The sequence below is a fragment of the Phasianus colchicus genome, chromosome 1 (assembly GCF_987193195.1).
Source record: "Phasianus colchicus chromosome 1, bPhaCol1.hap1.1, whole genome shotgun sequence".
Taxonomy (NCBI): Eukaryota; Metazoa; Chordata; class Aves; order Galliformes; family Phasianidae; genus Phasianus; species Phasianus colchicus.
The window spans coordinates 53,761,821-53,780,865 of record NC_143436.1 but is presented as its reverse complement, the minus strand read 5'-3'; the positions used below and the strand labels follow the sequence as shown (position 1 = coordinate 53,780,865).

The 19,045-nt window shown below is 41.8% G+C and overlaps 2 protein-coding genes across 4 annotated transcripts in view; one reads left to right on the top strand and one right to left on the bottom strand.

Moving 5' to 3' along the window:
* The window catches only part of TIMP3 (TIMP metallopeptidase inhibitor 3), a 36,295-nt gene extending 25,989 nt beyond the window's left edge, over window positions 1–10,306 (top strand). The window contains exons 3-5 of the mRNA XM_031600071.2: window positions 4,848–4,959; window positions 5,629–5,750; window positions 6,386–10,306. Coding sequence (XP_031455931.1) covers window positions 4,848–4,959; window positions 5,629–5,750; window positions 6,386–6,583 — 432 coding nt within the window. The 3' untranslated portion in view covers window positions 6,584–10,306. The remainder of the gene's footprint in view (window positions 1–4,847; window positions 4,960–5,628; window positions 5,751–6,385) is intronic.
* SYN3 (synapsin III) overlaps window positions 1–19,045 on the bottom strand; it is a 235,705-nt gene that overhangs the window by 125,332 nt on the left and 91,328 nt on the right. For all 3 annotated transcript variants that reach the window (XM_090143143.1, XM_090143151.1, XM_031600069.2), the window contains one exon: window positions 13,730–13,819. In XM_090143143.1, coding sequence (XP_089999269.1) covers window positions 13,730–13,819 — 90 coding nt within the window. The remainder of the gene's footprint in view (window positions 1–13,729; window positions 13,820–19,045) is intronic.

Below are 19,045 nucleotides of genomic sequence, written 5' to 3'. Positions count from 1 at the left end.
TAAATCTCTGGAACAGCATTAAATAAGTGTTCTTCATCTACCTACGAGCTTGCAGTGGTGTCAGTGCTGTGAGTAAAAAAAGCTTCTCTGTCTCTGTTGACAAGGGTCAGAGCACAAGCCCAGGCAAGGTGAGCATGCTGAGCAGAGCAGCAGCCACTCTACTGTCAACAGATGCTGTTGTGTCACTATTTAAAACATGGGAGCCTGTCCTGGCTGTTTTTCTTGAATTAAGCCTGCAGCACGGGGCTGTGGTGTTTATAGCAGATACTGCAGTAATCTGTAACTTCCTCATGCCAAGACCAATTGTCTATTTGCAGTAGCAGTCCCAAAGCATTTTGTTTGGAAGCTGTATGCCCAGCAAAGTCAAGAGTGATTTTAAAGGGAAGATTGAGTCTTGGTCAAGCTGCCTCTTTTGCCACATTATGCCCTGCTACACTAATGATGGGCTGGTGAGATGCTGCATTGCACAGACCTTTGGCAGAAAGGAACCTGAAGCAGTTAGAGTGCTCAGTAAAACTGGAATGTCCCAAGGACACACTTCTTGATAAACAACCAAAGCAAATGACTTCTCCAAAACCTTACTGTCTTTCTGCTGAGTTTAGAGGATTCAGTTTGAAGAATTTAGCTCCATGTGAGGGGACATGAGTATGATGCAGCAAATCATTCTTGCTCGCCCCAATGAAAACTGACTGTCCTTCTGAAAAGAAAATGAAGGCAGCCTATGGCTCTGTACAGCTGCATGGGAACAATTCTGAAGATAAAACTAACATGTCAGTGTTTTGTTTTTTTTGGCCACCTATAAACCTGCCTGCACCTGCAGATGAAAAATAAACAAGCCTTTTAAGCCTAGTTGTGTGCACTGAATTGCCTGTGAAATGCACTGAATGCCTTAAAAGGAAACCAGCTATATTTCTTTCACAGGTTTCTAGAGTTTGCTGTGACTGATTCTTGTTCTCGCTAACACTGCTAAACTCATTGCTGAATTTCATAATTAAATCAAATTGGAGCCCAGACAGGAGCACAAGGTCCTCCCTCAGGCACAAAGCAGTGCCAGGCTTCCTAGTGTTCAGGCTTGTTGTCTGAAAAGGCCTTGTGCTTTTTCTAGAACTCCCTACTTCTCATTGCTTTCTCAAATAATGTAAGAATATTTCAAGATCATGTATCAGAAGTCTGTACAGGACTGATATAACCCCTGCATGCTCTGTGCTGCTGCAGTACATTCTGAGCATGGTCCCAGAGCTATTTCAGGAAACAGCAGAGGAAACAAGGAGACAGGATACTTCTTCTCCATGTGCACACACAGTGCTGGTTAACCATGGCAGCACTCAGTACAAGCTGCCAAAAGCAAGAAGGCTTTCTTTGATTTGTTGCTGATCTGTAAAGTGAGCCGAAGGGGATGAAGCTTGATAGTCACAAGAGGGAAGAAGTGGGGTGGGATTTTGTTTAATTTTAGATGGACTAAAATGAAATGTTGAGTCTTCCCTGCTCTCGTAGTTGTCAATGGAGAGAGAGAGGAACCACTAAAGTGTAATTTAGCCTGTCAGTTGTAGACAACTATTTTAGAATGGGCTGAGTTGTTCTGGAGTTGCCTTTCATAGAATCATTGAAGTTGGAAAAGACCTCTATGGTTGCCTAGTCCAACCATCAACCCATCCCCCACCATGCCCAATAATCATGTCCCTCAGTGTTACATCCACACATGTTCTGGAACACATCTAGGGATGGTGATTCCACCACTTCCCTGGGCACCTCCTTGGCATTTGACTAGAGAGGGTGTTTAATTCCTACGAAGCACCTACATTTTAGGCAGCTGAATTTTGCCAAGATGACTCCAAGCTGTGGCATCTAGCACAACCTCACATGGGAGGAATGGAGGAGAACCATCACATCACAGGCAGAAGTTAGTCACGCAGCAGGAGCCACCACAGTACTTGCACGTGTGTTGGGCAGTATGGGGGCTGTGAAGGGGAATGCTGACACAGCTGGAAATAGAGCAGCACTAGCAGGCATCACCATGTGACACTTGCTAATACTTTGTTCCCTGTCATTTTGTTTCTGAAAATACACATTTGTGGTGACAGGAGGACTCCAAGGGTAGCAGTTAGGAGAGAGGCTAGTTTAGTGCTTGGTTTTCTTCTGACTGGTCTAATAGCACTTCCAGGATATTTTGTGTGTCCAAAAAAGAAAACGCTTTATTTGTTTTGAAAGGGGACATCTGTAAAAGATTGCGGAATTTTCTGTTTCCTCCCGAGCACCAGGGTCAGAGCAAAGTTTCTTCAGTTGACAGAGGGCGAGGCAGGCCCTGTCTGGCCCAGCCCAGACCTGTTAGCATGGCAGTTGTTCCTGAGCGGTGAGCTGAAGGGCTTTGTGAGAGGCCGAGCGTGATGCCTTCAGTAACCCTGGTAGTGCTGTCCCTAATGCTAATGTGAACAAGAAATTAAGTACAGGAGTCAAAAACTAGATGCCAGTTTGGCATTGCCTCAGAGGCTATCATTTTGAGCTTGATGGTGCAGAAGATGCAAGGAGTTGGACTGCAGGGGTCCTGTAGGAAGGGGCTGAGCAGCTCTTTGAAGAATGATTGATCTAGGTTGTAGGTCCTTCTACAAGGGGAGCTTGTGCAGGTGTAGATTTGTAGCTCAGATCCTTAATTAGCCTTATGCTCCTTGAAGTTTAGCACTCAGAGTGACTGGTCACTTGTATTGCGTGGGCCCGGCCTCCAGCTTTCTGTGGTGGAAAGACTGGGCAGCCCCAGCTGTTATCTTAGCTAGTCTTATCTGCTTAGATACTGCAATCCTAGCTTCTTGCTGTGACAATCACTAGCTTGGGATTTGAACATACAATCTTGAGTCAGCATGCATTTCCTCACAGTACTACCCGTGTGAAGCAAGACAGAGCTGTTTTGCAGATGAGGAATGAAAATGCACTAAAGATTAAATAACTCATCCAAGGACACATAGGATGCCTGTGCCAGAACTTAGATCTTCAGCTATCTCGATGGTGATTGGAAAATCTGAGTAGATCATCCTGTACCAATAAAATTGCAGGAATAAAGTAGAGATGAGGCAAGGTTCAGTTCTTCCATATTCAGTGTAAGGCTTTGCTGACCTAAGAATACAGTACTTTATTCCAAATGTGATCTGTGAGCTTCTGTTCTTGCAGTATGATTAATTTTTAAAAAATGCTTTCCTTGCATATTTGTTGGGCGTAGAAGGAAGGCTGGAAAATAGAAACCCTCTGGAATGTCTTTTACTGTACACAGAAGTGCTGTTACTGACCTGTGATAACTGCATAAAATGCTGATTGGAGTATTGTCAGTAAGGATACTCCCTGGATACCCAGAAGGTGATTTGACCTCTGCACATAGAAAAATAGTAGCTTTTTGTTTGTTTGTTTGTTTGTATATGCGGTACCTGGATCTAGCATAATATCCCTTACATCTAACTGAGAGCTGTTCACTGACTTCATGGAGGTTTGAATCAGGCACTTAGCACCAGAAAAAAATAGCACTGTTGAATTCTGTGGAAGAAAGAGGATTGTTTTTTAAATAAAGCAGAAAGGAGTAGTGAAAGATGGGCAAATGGGAATGAACACATACACTTGGTAATAAGGGACTGCAAGGAATAAAATAAAGCATGGAGGGGATCAGCAGCAGGGATCTATAGCTCTGGGGCTGCTTGGGATTTTTTTCCTCTTATGCCTTGCTACAATGTTAATAGTTAAAATGAATATGAATGTGTTCTCTATCAACAAAGCTAATAGAGAAAAGGATAGGTTAAGAAAGGCTGTGAAACAGTGATTCTCTCTGCCCTCTGTTGTTCAACTTCTAAATGGTGGCAATTCGTACAGCTTTGGGTGGGGGAGGAAAAAGAGCCTAAATAATTTGAAATATCCAAATTCTAAAGATGAAACTTGGAGGAAAATTATCCTCAATGTTTCAAAAGTAGGATATGATTTATTGGGTTCGGCGTATGCATGTAATGGTTACTTCTTTGCTATGCACAGACTCCTTATGCTACTAAACAGGTATGTACAAGTTTCCCTAAATGGCAGTGGTAAGGTCAAGTCAGATAAGGACACGTGCTAATTCCTGATTGACTCCAACTGCCAGTATGTCTGTGGGTTCATATTTCAATTAAATTGAACTGCATCTTGGCTTCCACTTAATGATTATGAAAAAGGAGAAAAAGCATAGAGGAATTATGTATACACGATATTGTTTTTATGGCAGCCATCAGTAACAGGCTAATTTTAAGTAGAATTCTATTTCTGCTTTCATTTAGTTAGAGAAGCATTAAATCCCTGCTGAAGTCAGCAGGAGTTGTGTATGCTAGGCATCTGAGAAGGAAGCATCTGGCTTGATGACTTGGATCAAGCAGCAAAAGCTTGAAACTCTTAGAGCATTGATACTGAAAAACAAGGTCATTGTTTAAAAGAAAAAATCCTTTTGTTCAGAAGAAATTGTTTAAGTCACAAGAATGAGAAAGAAGCCAAACCTGAACCAATTTCTCCCTGATTATAAGCTACATAAAGGAAAAAAGAAATCGTTGAGGATGTTGGCAGAGCTTATGATGTTCATGCTTTACTCCCTTCGTGCCATTGGAACTAATGAGAGCAGGGATGGGGATGCCCCTGTAAAACTGTAGTGGCTCACTACAGGTGGGTGTTCTGTCCTATGAGAAGATTGCTAGGGACAGTTCCCTCAGAATCCAGCTAGTGCTGTCAGTCCTTCACCCTAAACACTAAAAGTTCACTGCTTGCTGCCACAATCCAGAAGCATGGATTGTGAAGAATCTGAGTGAAAAGTTGTCATCTTAAGATAACTTAATGCCTTTTTATTCTTTCTCTAGATGTACAGGGGCTTCCAGATAATGCCACACGTTCAGTACATCTACACAGAAGCCTCAGAGAGTCTTTGTGGTGTGAAACTGGAGGTCAACAAGTACCAGTATCTGATTACAGGTAAAGAACAACGCACTTCGTAATCAAAATCTTCCATTCTATACATATGGCTGCTAAATACATGGGCAACTGTGTACACAGCTCTGTTAGCAGCCTTCCAAATGTTAAAGTGTTCACCAGTGTTTGGGAGTGAAAAGACAAGGGGCAGTGGGCACAATCTGGAACACAAAAAGTTCCATCAGAATATGAGAAAAAAACAACTTTACTTTGAGGATGACAGAGCACTGGAACAAGCTGTCCAGAGAGGTTATGGTGTCTCCACAGGCTTTTGCAAGGGATTAGACTAGATGATCTCCAGAGGTCCTTTCCAACCCATTCTATTCTGAGTACAGACAGCTGAGATAAGGGATGCAAGAAGATAGGGATGTGACAGTTGCCAAGTCCTTTTGAAGGTGTCAATTCACTTGGCTTTGCTCCATTGTTGAGACAAACTTGTCAGTATTACTCACCTGTATGTTGTTGCTGGTGCTTACAGCTGGCATAGCATTCCTAACTTACAGAAGTGCTGTAATCTCTCTGGTAAGAAATTCCTGAGCCAGTTAATAAAAAGAAAGCAGTTGTTGAGCAGGAACTGAAGCCAAACATGTTGAGAGCATTAGCGGTCTCAGGAAATGAGCAAAGTGCTTGAGCTGAGAAGTGCTAACTTGTGACTATGTGTCTGTTTTCAAGGCCGCGTGTACGAAGGGAAGGTTTACACTGGCCTGTGCAATTGGTATGAGAAATGGGACCGACTGACTCTGTCCCAACGTAAAGGACTGAATCATCGTTATCATCTGGGCTGTGGATGCAAGGTAAGTGGTGTTTTTAATTAGGTAGTGTTAAGATGTTAGAACCCTAGAACCTCTAGCTGGCAATACCAATGATGGTGAACAGCCAGTGAAGGAAATAAAAGACAACAGTTTTTGCAGGGAAAACGGAACAGCTCAGCTTTAGTTTTGAGATTAGAGAAGAGAGACATAAAAATGCCGTGTCTATGCCTTTGTAATTCCATGTTGGAGCTAACTGGGGGTTAGGGAAACCTTTTAGAATCCACACAGAATTGTTTGCAGATGAATGAAATCAAGTACCCACGGCTTGGCAAGATATGGCCAACTTTTTTTTTTTTTTTTTTTTTCCTCATGTGCAAACAGTTTGAATAGTTAAAACCTGTCAGCCTGGCAGTGGCACCAAGATTTTTCTCATGGCCTCAGATCTGCAAAAACATAGATAAAAGCTCAACTTTTCTGTACCTGAGAAACCTCTGACTCTGGAGTTACCTGTGTATGTGAAGTTAAGCACATGTTTACATGCTTACTAAACTGAGGCTGAATTTTGAGTTAGTAAGCAAGGCTCTAAGGAGAGGAATTTTTAATCCCTTGGTTCTGGTAGAAAGGCATTTTATATAAAGTTCTCTGTTGCCTCACTGGTTTGCTCTTTACAATTGCAGATTCGGCCCTGCTACTATTTGCCCTGCTTTGCCACCTCCAAGAATGAGTGCATTTGGACAGACATGCTCTCCAACTTCGGCCACTCAGGACACCAAGCGAAGCACTATGCTTGCATTCAGAGGGTGGAAGGTTACTGCAGCTGGTACAGAGGATGGGCGCCTCCAGATAAAACGATCATCAATGCCACAGATCCCTGAGCACACTGTACCTTCCTTATCTTCCCTCTCCCTTACTTGTGGCTGATCTTCCTTTGGACACTAACTCTTACCCGATCATGATGATGACAATGAAATTAGTGCCTATTTTCTTGCAAATTCTAGCACTTCGAACACTTAAAAAAAAAAAAAAGAAAAAAAAAAAAAGAAAAAAAAAAGAAGGAAAGAAAAAAGTCTGTGCTACCTTACTGAATTTGTAGTAGTTACCTTTTCCATTTTTGATACCACTCGTTTTGGTCAGATGACATTTGGGAGCTTACTTTTGCACACCAGAGGGAAAAATGGAGGAAAAAAAAAACATGGAGCTCTTGCTCTCTTACATGTATCATTAGCTGTAGCAATATAATCTCTATTTTTTTAGGAAAACAAAAATCTAAAAACTATGCCAATTAGGCACTATATTCTTCTGTGCGCTGGCTTCCCCTCACCCCTCCTCATGCACTAAATGCTGAAAATGCGTAGACAAATCTGTTTAAAGAAAAACAGGTTTCATTAATCAGATTGGCAGATGAAGCAAACTGAAAAGAAACCCAGCTTAAACTCTGGATAAAAATGACATCCAAAATAAATCCTCCTCTATGGAAGAGATTGGCAATGTGATTGACTCCAGCAGTGGGAGAAATTCACCTGGTGTGTCTGACCGCATCATCTGGTAAAAGCATTGTTGGCTGATTGTCCTTGCAGTCACAGTGTGAATGCAAGAGCATATTTAAAGTTCTGGCTTTCTCGAGAACAAAGGAGAGAGTATTTTGTATTTTTGTTGTTGAAAAAACAAAAGCCCCATCCCCTATGTTCAGGGAGGTAAATCCACCTGCAGCAGAGCAGATAAAATGCTGTGGCATCCTGTTTTGAACAGTGTTGGGCCCTGAACTCTTTGCAGCTGAGCTTCAACAGCACAAGCAACTTGTAAACACGTTAAACCAAACATGCAAAAATACCAACTGTAAATCAATCACATGGGAGAGGGAAAGGGGAGACTTGCTAGAGCTCTTACTATAAAAAAAATCTATTGCCAAAATAGTGTTTTTCTGAACTAAGATGTATATACATACACATAATGACATAAGCTATTTTTGACAGGACGTGGAAATTTTTTGGTGTTAGAAACAAAAGAATGGTTTGATTGTGTTTTAAAGACAGAAATATTGACATTCCGAGTCAGTGAGTTGTTCTTAAGATATTGAAGCTCCAGTGTATCTGCAGTAGTGGCTACAGTCATTGTTTCCTCTGTACCCCAGCTCCACAGTTCCTCCCTGCAGCTACACTAGCTGTATTTGTTTATACAGTGAGAGGAAGTGTGTGTGGCGGGGAGGGGAGGAGGGGGTAGGCAAGGAAGAGTGGTCTCCTAATAAGTGCTGGCTGGGATCATAAAATTTCAGCTGCCCAGAGGATTCCTTCTGTGTCAAGTGCTGTTTTCCCCCTCTAGGCACTGTAAAGCATAGATCTGTGCATGTGCTCATACTGTGTCCTGCAATGATGTGGGAGGAGGAGCCTTACTGTCTTGTGCTTTGCTGTTGACTGGAGAAGTTTTTTCGTTCTATTTTGTTTTTTATTAAGAAAACTATAATATAATTTTTCTTATCAAATAAAAGTATTTTAAGTTTTAATGATGGTGAAGAAGGGGTTCTGACAAAATGGGTGACTGAGTTTTGAATGGGGAGGGCTTGGGCAGGGAGAAGATTATGCTTAACTTCATTTTTGTATTATTATGATAATTTATCTTAAGTTTCCATATATCTTCAATTCATTCCACTTAGAAAGCAGAGCTGCCACCAGCAGGAGAAAGTGTTGCAGTGAACCCAGCCCAGGGCAATACAGCATTTTATAGTCAGTGACCTTCTCAACTGTTGGAAAATTGTTTGGGGCCTCTTTGCTGAATGGAAAGGAACAGATGTCTGAGATGGGTCCTGATGCATTTTTATGGCTCTTCTATGCTACCAGTGCTCTGGCATATATACATGCCTTGAAATGCCCCACTCACTAGATGAATTGTTACAGCAAAAGGTGTTACAGCTTCATTTTCAGCATGAGATTTAAAGGGCATTTTCAAGGAGCTGGTATAGGAGGCACCTAGCTTTGCTGTGTATTTTTTTTTTCCAGCTGCTCTGAGTGGCAGTACAGAACTCAACACACTGAAAATCCATTGGATTTTCCTGTGATTCAGGCTTGGAACACTTTTCAAAAAGTCCTCTTCCCTGTGACTACTCCTAAATTATAGGTTGGAGATGAGAGGGAGAGTAGGGTGCTTCATAGGTCCCATCATAGGTTCTGGTCAAGAGCATTGCCCCTTTTGGCAGAGTATGGGATTGGGCTTTTGGACACAGTGGGACAACCTCTGAGCTGTGTACTGCCAATAAAATCTCCAAGGGCTCAATCTCAGTTGAGTGCAGAGTGGAGCCAACCTGGCCAGCAGGGATGCTTCCACCCTCACTGTCCACATTGTGTGAAGTCAGCGGTTCTGGAGATGCTCCTCAAGCTCAAAGCGACCTCGCAAACCTGATGTTTCTTTGAGCTGCAGCCACTTATCACAGCTTCAGACGCTGAATGAGAATGCCCCTCGAAGCAGTGAAGTGTTGATTTTTCATTTAATTGCAGCTCTGCGTATTTTACCTGTCACTGATTCATGTAGCTATAGCTGAGACATCACGGTATTGCACTCAAATTATTGTGAAAATATTTTCCTTCTAATGCTATGAGGGCTTGTGTCCCCAAGTAGGATATAATGTAGCTATGTGCTTTGTAAACAACAAAACAGCAACCATACATTACCAGAAAATAAACTGAATTCACATTTTATATTGCAGATGGTAAAATATTTCTGAGATGCATACAGCTAGACCAGCAAGGGTTGGGGTTTGGTAGCAAATCGTTTCCCTTGTTGTGTAAAGAAACAGTTGTTAAGACTTTTAAAAATGTGGAGCCAAAAGGAGGGGGAAGAATCCAGTAAAAATACATTTCTTTTGGGAAGCTACTTAATTTTGTTTCAGTGCATGCTATCAGGGACGTCTGCTTCTTGGGCTAAGCTTTAGCTTGTGCTTGCATTAAGGACCTGCCTGAAGGTTCCCTTGAAGTAGAAGGGAGCTGTTAATGTGGCTTGTATGGGCTCTAACTCAGCCTCTAAAACTTACTCTTTTCTCTCTGTGCTCTCCTTTCTCCTATCCTGCTAAGCTGAAAGTGATCAAGAAACATTTAGATGTTGTACTAAGGGACATTGTTTTCTGGAGAAGTATTGGTGGTAGATGGATGGTTGGACTAGATGATTGTGGAGGTCTTTTCCAACCTTGGTGATTCTATGATTGTTCTCAGTTGTTAGAACACACCATGAAGGATGTGGGCACTGAGAGACAGGATATGAGGAAGAAGGTATGAAGTTCTCCCCCAAGTACTGGGTACTGGAGCATGCAATGGCTCACACAAGTCACCTCTCCCATGCTCCTCACTTCACCTTGCAATCAAAGATTAGATGGAAACTATCAACTGCCCACCTCATGTGAGCATGATCTTCAGGCACATGTAGGATGAGGGCAATTTTCCTCTCTATATACCAACATTATTAGAAATTCTCTTGCTTTTTAAATTACAATTATTTATATTTTCCCTTTTTTTGCTTGAGAGTGTTTTCCCTTAGAAATTATAAAAAGTATGAAAAATATATTGAAGGATAGGAAATAATTGATCTCAATTTTCCTTTCCAAAAAGGAAAAAGATGGAGAACAGGAAGAGATCTGTTATTGGAGTACCTTGACTAAAGTCCTCTTGGGATCACTGACATACTGTGGTCCCCCCCTGTGGTAGGCTTCCCTCGTCCCTCCATGGGACAAAACTGCAAGTTTAGGACTAAACTTCTCATGTTTTGAAAAATTGCATGGCCTTTTACATAGGACTATTTGGAAACCTAAACATATTATCATATCCCACTCATGCAGGTTGGAGTACTATCTCAGGGTGATTAATGGCAAACACACTGCAGTGTTTTTCACACTAAGGACTCAAAGTTAAGCCTCCATGGGAACAAACCTCCATTCTTTCAGATGTCTTTGAAAAAAAATATTTAAAATGTCTGTTCTAGCTTAGAAAGGCAGGGGAAAACTTTTGCAGAACTTTTTTTAATTGAAATAAGTTGCTTTTAGTGTTACCAGTGTTGACAACAAGCTTACCACTCCGCTAAGCACTGCTGCTTTGCCTGTACTGGTTTCCCATTCTCTCTGACACTACCCTTCCTTCACAGAGCCATTCTGCTGTTCCTGATAGTCATGGAAATTTGGGGAGGGAACCAAACCTGCGTGAAAAATCTTGTCCAGAAGGAATGTATTTGTTGCTAAATTTTCTAGCACTGTTTACAGTTTTCCTCCATGTTATTTATAAATTTTATATTCAGTGAATGTATATTGTCTTTTAAGGTAATGTTGCATAATGTTCACTTTTTATAGTGTCCTTTTATTCTAAACAGTAAAGTGGTTTTATTTCTATCACAGACATTCTGTCTCTGCTTCACTTATGTTAGTTTCTGCCCACTTTAAATGCACACAGATGGATTTGCAAGTGGATTTATTCATTTCCTTCCCTTTCTTGATACCGTTTATTGGGCTCAAAGCAGACAATCCCCCTCTAGCAATTCCTGCTCTTTGGCAAAGACACCACCCTGTAATCCCACCATCTCTCTGAGAGGTTGATCTCTTGATAACTTGTCATAAGCTCAGGAGAGGCAAAAAATCGTTTTTGAAGTTAATGTATCCTACTTGTTAATTGGCCATAGGGGGTCACTGCAGAACAGGGCTGTCATATTGACTAAGTCATGTAGCACCAATAGGGCCTTAGAAGAACAGTTGCCAGATTGCTTTTATTTCTAGTGAGCCAGGGGGACTGTTGAAGGGTACATATCCATAGCAAAGGAATTGGAGATTCCTTGCTCAGATCTTTTTTGCTGTGAAATATCAGAGCCTTGTGTCCTTTCTTTAGGTTTATTGCTTAAAATTGGGTAAAAATGCCCTCTTGTCATAGAAGCAAGCTTGAGAGAAAGCATTTTCAACTAAATTAAAATACAACAGTCCTATAACTGTTCAAATTGCTATTTCCTCCACAAAGGGGAAAGAATAAAGCAGACTTTTATATCTGCTCTGTGTTTCATCCAGAGGCTTAGAGACTAAGCTTAGAAAGTTTTCGACATACATGGATGAGGGTCTCTTATGTGAGAGCTTCTTAGCTTAAAGTATGCCACACTCAATGAAGTAATACCATAACACTAACTAGAAACACTTCCAGGGTCAGCAACCAAAGCACCCATGTTAACTTGTATAGCTTGAAAACACCTCCAGGAAAGGAAAGGAAAGACCACGGAACGGATGTTGTTTTCATTCCTGATACCTTGAGAAGCTGATGAACAGTGTGCAAGTTTCATATACATTTGCTGGAGTGCTGACTACAGCTTGCTTGCCTTAAGTGCTTACTCTCAGCTCTGGATGCTGTGAATACACAACTAGGAAGATCTTGGGAAATTACATAGACTCATTCCATTTCTCCCTCAGGCAGAAGAGAGAAGCAGGCCCCCAGTCTGGGAAGGGCAGGTCATAATTTGCCCAAGTAGATTGTTGCTTGTGTAAATGTTTGGAAAGTGACTGATTTAAATCAGATTACTTCAACTTGCATGTCAACAACAGTGTGTGCTCAGATATTATCTACAGTTTTAAAAGGTTCCTGTATTCTTTGGGAAGTAAGCAATAGCATCTGCAAGCTGGTGATAAGTTACAGAGATGACAAATAAATGTAATTAAGATCAGTGTTTCCCTAAACCAAACTACGATACTCGTTATAAATGTGTTTACAAGCAAAGGAATCATATTTTGAGACAAAAAAATGTAATGATAAATTGCCAGGTAACACATTTGCAATGAGAAGCATAATCAAGTCTTCGAAAAATACCATTTCTGAAGTGATGGCCAAAGTCACAACTTTCCCCAAAACACTATGCATACCACAAATTCCTCTTCATAAATAATGAGAATTAACAACAGGATTTATCAATTACTTTGTCTTAAAGATTGGTAACCAACTCTTGCTTGGTATATAAGGACAATCCATTTTTTTTTTGTCTTAAATGCTTATGCAACTCTCATCACTGCAATACTTAAGTGTTTCACAGTATGACTATACTTACCTTCACCATGTACATGTGAAATATGAAAGAGCTGTTGGCCCCACAGCACAGTTAGAGTGCACAGAGTATTGGAGCAGAGAAATGAAAGACTGGCCTTCCAAGGCTTTCAGGTACCTAGTAAGCACTGGTGGGATCTTTTACATGAAGAAAAGTGAAGCAGCTTCTGGAATTCTGAAGCTCCCACTGGGTGCTTGTTTCTGCTGCCAGGTCCATAACACCCTATCATGCAGGCTGCCAACTCTGCTCACATTTGCAATCAAGCATAGGACACAAGCCTGGATGGCTCACGCATGGCGCCATGGTTCTCACACAGAGGGTCACGTGGACTCATCAGCCAGGTAGGGAGAGTCACTAAGTCACACACATAAGCTGGGAGGAAAACTCACCAAGGACTAGTTATCCTTGTAACCGAAAGGAAACCTTAAATGAAGCCACTCAGACGTTCTCCAGGACTAACGCCAAGTTTGCAGTGGGCATTTGTGCATCTCCCTTTGGAAGGTGCCCTAAGAGGTTGGTATGGTGCCCAGTAGCCATGCAGCACACCGGGTGCTTCAGTGTTGGCAGGAAGACCAGAGCCACTGGGCAAAGGAAACACTATAAGCTGAAACAACCTCTGTTTTGGAACTTCAGTTTTCTTTGAGTACCCAGTTAAGCTGATAAGTATTTCATGGATGGCAACCTCATGACAGACCAAGCAAACTAATGTGAGACAAACAGTTAGTTCTGCCCATATCCCAGACTTCTTATGTATCGTAAACAACTCCAGTGTGACAGGAGGGGAAACAGTTAATCTGAATAAAGTGATTCCATACTCTATGGGATGAGCTTTTTTGCATATCGCTTTTAAGCTAGTAATTCTCTGTAAACAAAAATTGAGGCTCTCCCCAGCATACCTACCACTCTCTCATGCCCAAATCACATTTACTGCTTCTCCCCCACCCATGCTGGAATCAGAAGAAAGCACAGGTACTCACCATCTGCTTATGGCTCGGGAAGAAAGTTTGCTCCACAAGAGGGAACTTCTCGGGACCCAGCGAGTTGAAGATTTTAATGAGCTGAGAGAACTTGGGAGGGACAGACAGGGACATAAAAAAAAAATAATGGAGAGAGTAGATGTTAGTGGCCTATTGTGCAACAGCTAAAAGATTGCAAAGTGTTCTAATACTGGTGAAGGAGGCGAGTGAAAAAATGTTATTATGCCTTTCCCACCTTGCTTTCTTGAACAGAGAGAAGAAAAACAATTAGAAACTTGCACTAGTTACCCAGGGCCAAACTGAATAATATACACAACCTTGGACCAAGAGGAGGAGTTCAGGAGCCAGAAGTGGACCAAGAGGAGGAGTTCAGGAGGGTCAGTTTGGGTTTAGTTACAGATTTACTATGAACAAGCATTAACTTCCCAGAGGTGGCTGCAGAGAGGTTGGTGCCCTTCTTGTTAGAGGAAAGGGCTTAGAGGCACGACCAGGAGGGAAATCAGTGCCCCACTCCTGTGCAGAGAAAAATAAAACTGAAGCTTTTCCTTGCATCTCTGTCCCATAGCCAAAATAAAGCAAGACACATCTACTCATGGTGCTGAAGGGAAAGAGAATAGCTAAGGGATAAAATTGACAAGAGGACCACCAGGTCTGAGCACCAGACCGAGAAAGCATGATTGACACAGCTGTCAGTCATAACTGCCACTTGTTATGAACTGAGGGTCTCCAAACATCCACCCAAACAGAGCAGGAGAAAGGAGACATCATCTCCTAGCCATGCCCCACCTACATGTTCCAGTTAGCCATCATCCCAGACTGTCAGAGCTTCTCCATTATCACCATTATTATCATCGTTGTAAACTGTTATTCAGGATTGTGCTCAGCCAGATTGAAAGTTTCCCATGATAGGAGTATTCTGAGTTCTAGTTATGTTCCAGAGACCCAACAGAAGTTTAGCACAGTGAGTTCCTGCCCCAAAATGGCGATTTCTGAATATTTAGACTAATACATACATTTTCTGCAACCTCCCTATATAATCTGTCATTGATCAGATGGAAAAAAACAACCAAATCTGCCTAAGAGAAATCTGATATCTTGAGATAGTAATGATAGAAAAAATTTCCAAAACAGATTTAGTATAGAAAAGGGAATAAGAAGTGACATACATACTAGAAATCTTCCAAATATTAGAAGCAAATGCATGGATTCTTCGCAATCACGCATCTAGCTACACCCCTCCCCCTCTGAAGAGATACAGCTCTGTTCCCATGGACAATGCTGAACTGGCAGTGCTGTCAGTGATGTGGTAAGACCAGTCTTGCAGGAAAGGAACGAGGCTGAATACAGTAGCTTGATTATTTTCATGAATGTTGAGAGAATAAAGTGATTGGGGATTGCTTGACAAGAAGTGAGAATCTTGGCTCCTGCTGAGCTGGTAGACATGGATGAACTCACTCCCCATTGGTGTCCTATTTGCAAAGTGATTTAGAAACAGCATCAAGTTTCCAAGTCCTCTGAAATGTGGTAAGATTGAGTTAAACTAACAAAAGGCCCCCCAGTCTGGGCCAAGTCTCACTGTAAGTTCTTTATGTAAGTTCCTTCAAGTTTCTCATTAAAGCTAGGGATGCATTCATCTTGAAGGCGATCTTTGTGTCACCTTTATCAGTGGAGGGAGGTGACACATACTTTAGGGGAAGGGAACAGACATCTGGGGAACGGGCATGAGAAGAGAAAGCCTCCTTTCTTCCAATAATGTGGGCTGCCTGATCTTACATGTTCTAGGCACTTCAGGGAATGGCTAAAGGCAGCAAATGTACCAAGCTTCAACCTCAAGGTTAGATTGCAGATAAAGAGAGAGCTACTGTGATAGAGCTCCTGTCCCACTTCCTGGACTAGTCTAAGCAAAAGCAATTCTCTACAAGAAATTGGAACTTGTCTTGGCGGGTGAGAAGAAATACCCCTTTGAGAGTTTAAGAGCAATCTATGTGAGGAAGAAAAAAACTTTGGCTGAAGGGTGTGTGCCAGACTCAGGCTACATGCTGAAGGGGCAGCTGCCAGCAGATTTGCAGACTAATTGGAAGAATCCTTTTGCTAATCTCGTATGTCAGAATGTGGCATTTAAGAAAGCTCAGGAAACATGAAGAGCTGGCATATCCCATCACTAACACCACCACCCCCTCATATGCATCAGTAGATAAGAGAAAAACTCCCTGCATGGAATAATTATTGTTGGCAAGAAAGGTATTGATGTTGGGGGAAGGAAGACAGTTTACTTCTCTTAACTATTTGTACTAGACCTGCACATCCTAGAGAAGAAAAAACAAAGACCTGTTTTGACTAGCAAAGTGAGCAAACAGGACTTACAATGAGACAGAGACTGGGAGAGGAAGAAAAACACCCAGACTGAGAGCAGTGCATGTCCTTCACTGTGTGCAAATGCAGATCTGCTGAACCATGGACACTGATGTTGAGGTGACATCTGTGTTACACCAGGAAAACAGCACAAACATAATAACTGGAACAGCTGGGTGGCTGATGGGTGACATCTCAACTTCTTCCTTGGGCTTACTTTTAATGCATGCAAGTGAGAGTCTCAATGATCTGCAACATTTCTGCCTTTGGTATTGACCTTGGTGAGTCACTTCCTTCCTTTTTTCCTTCATGACATTTATTGGACAAGAAGTTGGCAGAGACATGCATGCTGCATGGTACAGGAGCCTCTCAGATACCCGATGGTAGAGCTCAAGTCATCACTCCCAGTGCGTTTTAGATGGGTAGGAATGTTCTCGTCAGCAATCCAACTAGAAATAAATGCTCCTTACATTTTTGTGTTACTTTTTACTGTCTGTTGCTCCACTGATTTTAATGAGATTGCATCCAGACTGCAGAGCAAAACATGGGGCAAGGCAACATGGCAAAGTCAGGGTTTGAGGCACTTGGAACAGATAAACAAGTGAAATACCTTGCTTGGCTGCTTGGTTTCAAGGTACTTGCAGGGAATCTTTGCAGAGAAATAAGAAGATCCATTCAGAACATCTCAAGTCCATTTGCATATTTTTAAAATGCTTAGGCCACCAGGGAGCCTATATCCCTCTACAAACCATAATAGCTTGGCTAGGAGTCTACTTGGACTCTGTAGATGACTGTCATCAAGACTTCTAATTACCTGCAGTCTTACAGATGCAAAAGCTGTCTTACAGTTACAGACATTTCTGCATGCATAGAGAACTACTTTCAGCATTGTTCCCACTGGATTTTGTATCACAATTTTTACAACTATATATATATACGTATGAATGGTTAAAGCATTCTGTTTCACATGGTTAGACCATTATTTCTCAATAGTTCTGTGATGATCTTAAAACTTAGATTGCTTAGATCTTTTTCTCTGTGTGAGGTCCCCTCACAGTGTTTGATTTTTGTTGTGTTTTTCTTTTCTTTTTCCTTCAGAAATGTGCATGTTAAACAGTGCCCGTGCTTAATGCAAATTTTAACCTTTGAAAAAATGTGTAGTACTGGAAAATGTCATTAAAAAGCAGGGCTGCATGTTTGAGTAAACTCAAGGCCAAACTCAGCTGATTGTAATTACAGTTGTTGAGAAAACACTGTTGCAAATTGCCAAGAAAAAGCAGTCTCCCTTCCGTCCCCCTCCACAAAATCATAAACATTTCTATGAAATGGAACTGTTTTTGGAAAAATAAAAGGGAGAGTGAAAAGCATATTTTCCCATGGGGTTTAATTTCATTTCTTCATGCATCTCAACTGTTAGGTCCAAAAATTTTCCAGTAATCTCTGTTAAGCGGATGCCTTATTTCAAGATGCCTGTTTTGCAATCAAAGTAGAATGTGCTCTGTCCCTATCTCACACTCCCCAGCTATCACAACAATCTGACTCTCCAGTCAGTGAGGCCTTCTGCCCTCAAATGGCCCAGTGCAATCTCTACCTGAGCTAACCTTAATCTGATAAAATTTCAGTTGTGCCAAATGCCAGCTCAGATCCACTTGAGGTGTTAAATTACTTTAGTGCATTACAATCATTTGTCTTCAAGGGTGATGCGTGCATGGGGCAGTGGAGAAAGGAGGCATTCTATAAACCTAAGTGTTTGGAAGTGGTTTCTCTGACTTATCTGGGAGGTTGTCTGAGCCAGCTGTATTCCCTGTGAGGAAAGCATGGCACAGCACAACCAGACCCAGCATATTTAGACATGAGTTACTGGCAGAGCCAATTTATCCCACGCTGCCTTGCCAGCCCTACATTTTTTATTTTTAGTTTTTAGTTTTCTGCAGCGTGCTGAGTTTGTTTTCTTTTACTTTAGACTCTTAAAAATAGGCCTGCCACATCTTGGGGCCCCTGTACACCATAGGAAACATAATTACAAAGAATGAGTTGAAAACAGTTGACTGATACCTGACAGATTCCAACCACAGATGAGATGAAATAGGCCACATGGTGGTCTTCTCAGCAAAAGCCAGCATAAGCGTGAAGGCTTTTCATCTGGTCACTGGGGTTAGCACACTCACAGTCAGACTAATTGTAGAAACACCCTGTACTGAACCTATTGCTGACCTCTCTCTTCCCCTCCTTTCAATTCCCAGCAACCCTCATGATTCAAATGGGGACTGAGGGCAAACATGCATCATCTACCTGGATGGAAAAGTGAGACGTAAAAGGGAGGTGGTGCAGGCACTGCCCCTAGAGGTGTTCCAGAACTGTGTGGATGTGGCACTGAGGGACATGGCTAGTGAGCATGGTGGGGATGGACTGATGATTGGACTAAATCATCTCAGAGGTCTTCTCCAACCTTAATGATCTATGATTCTATTTTTTTTTCTGGACATGAGGACCTTGGCTTCCCAGTACATTACTGCACTGCAACATTTCTGTAAGGCAGGACCCTGATTTGACTCAATGAAAACTCCAAATATTACAAAATGGCTGAAAAGCTTACTTCTCAAGCTCTCCAGCTGCTTCATGAGTTTGTTATAAAACAAATCTAGTTTTAAGGTTTCCTGAGATTTCCAGGTGAACTTGACAAAATTTAAAGAGCAGGTGAAGGAGGCTCACAGCATACAATATCATCTTAGAATGGTTTGAGCTGAAAGGGACCTAGCTCCAACCCCTCTGCTATAGGCAGGGATGCCTCCATCTAGACCAGGTTGCTTGCAGTTCCATCCAGACTGGCCTTGAATATTAGAACAGTATTGTGCTTCCCAGGAATTTATTCAGATCAAGGTGTTTCCAGGGCACAGTCTTTCAGGCAGAATGAAAAAACACTATTACAGACTTCTATTTCCTCCTGAAACCATTGAGAGAACC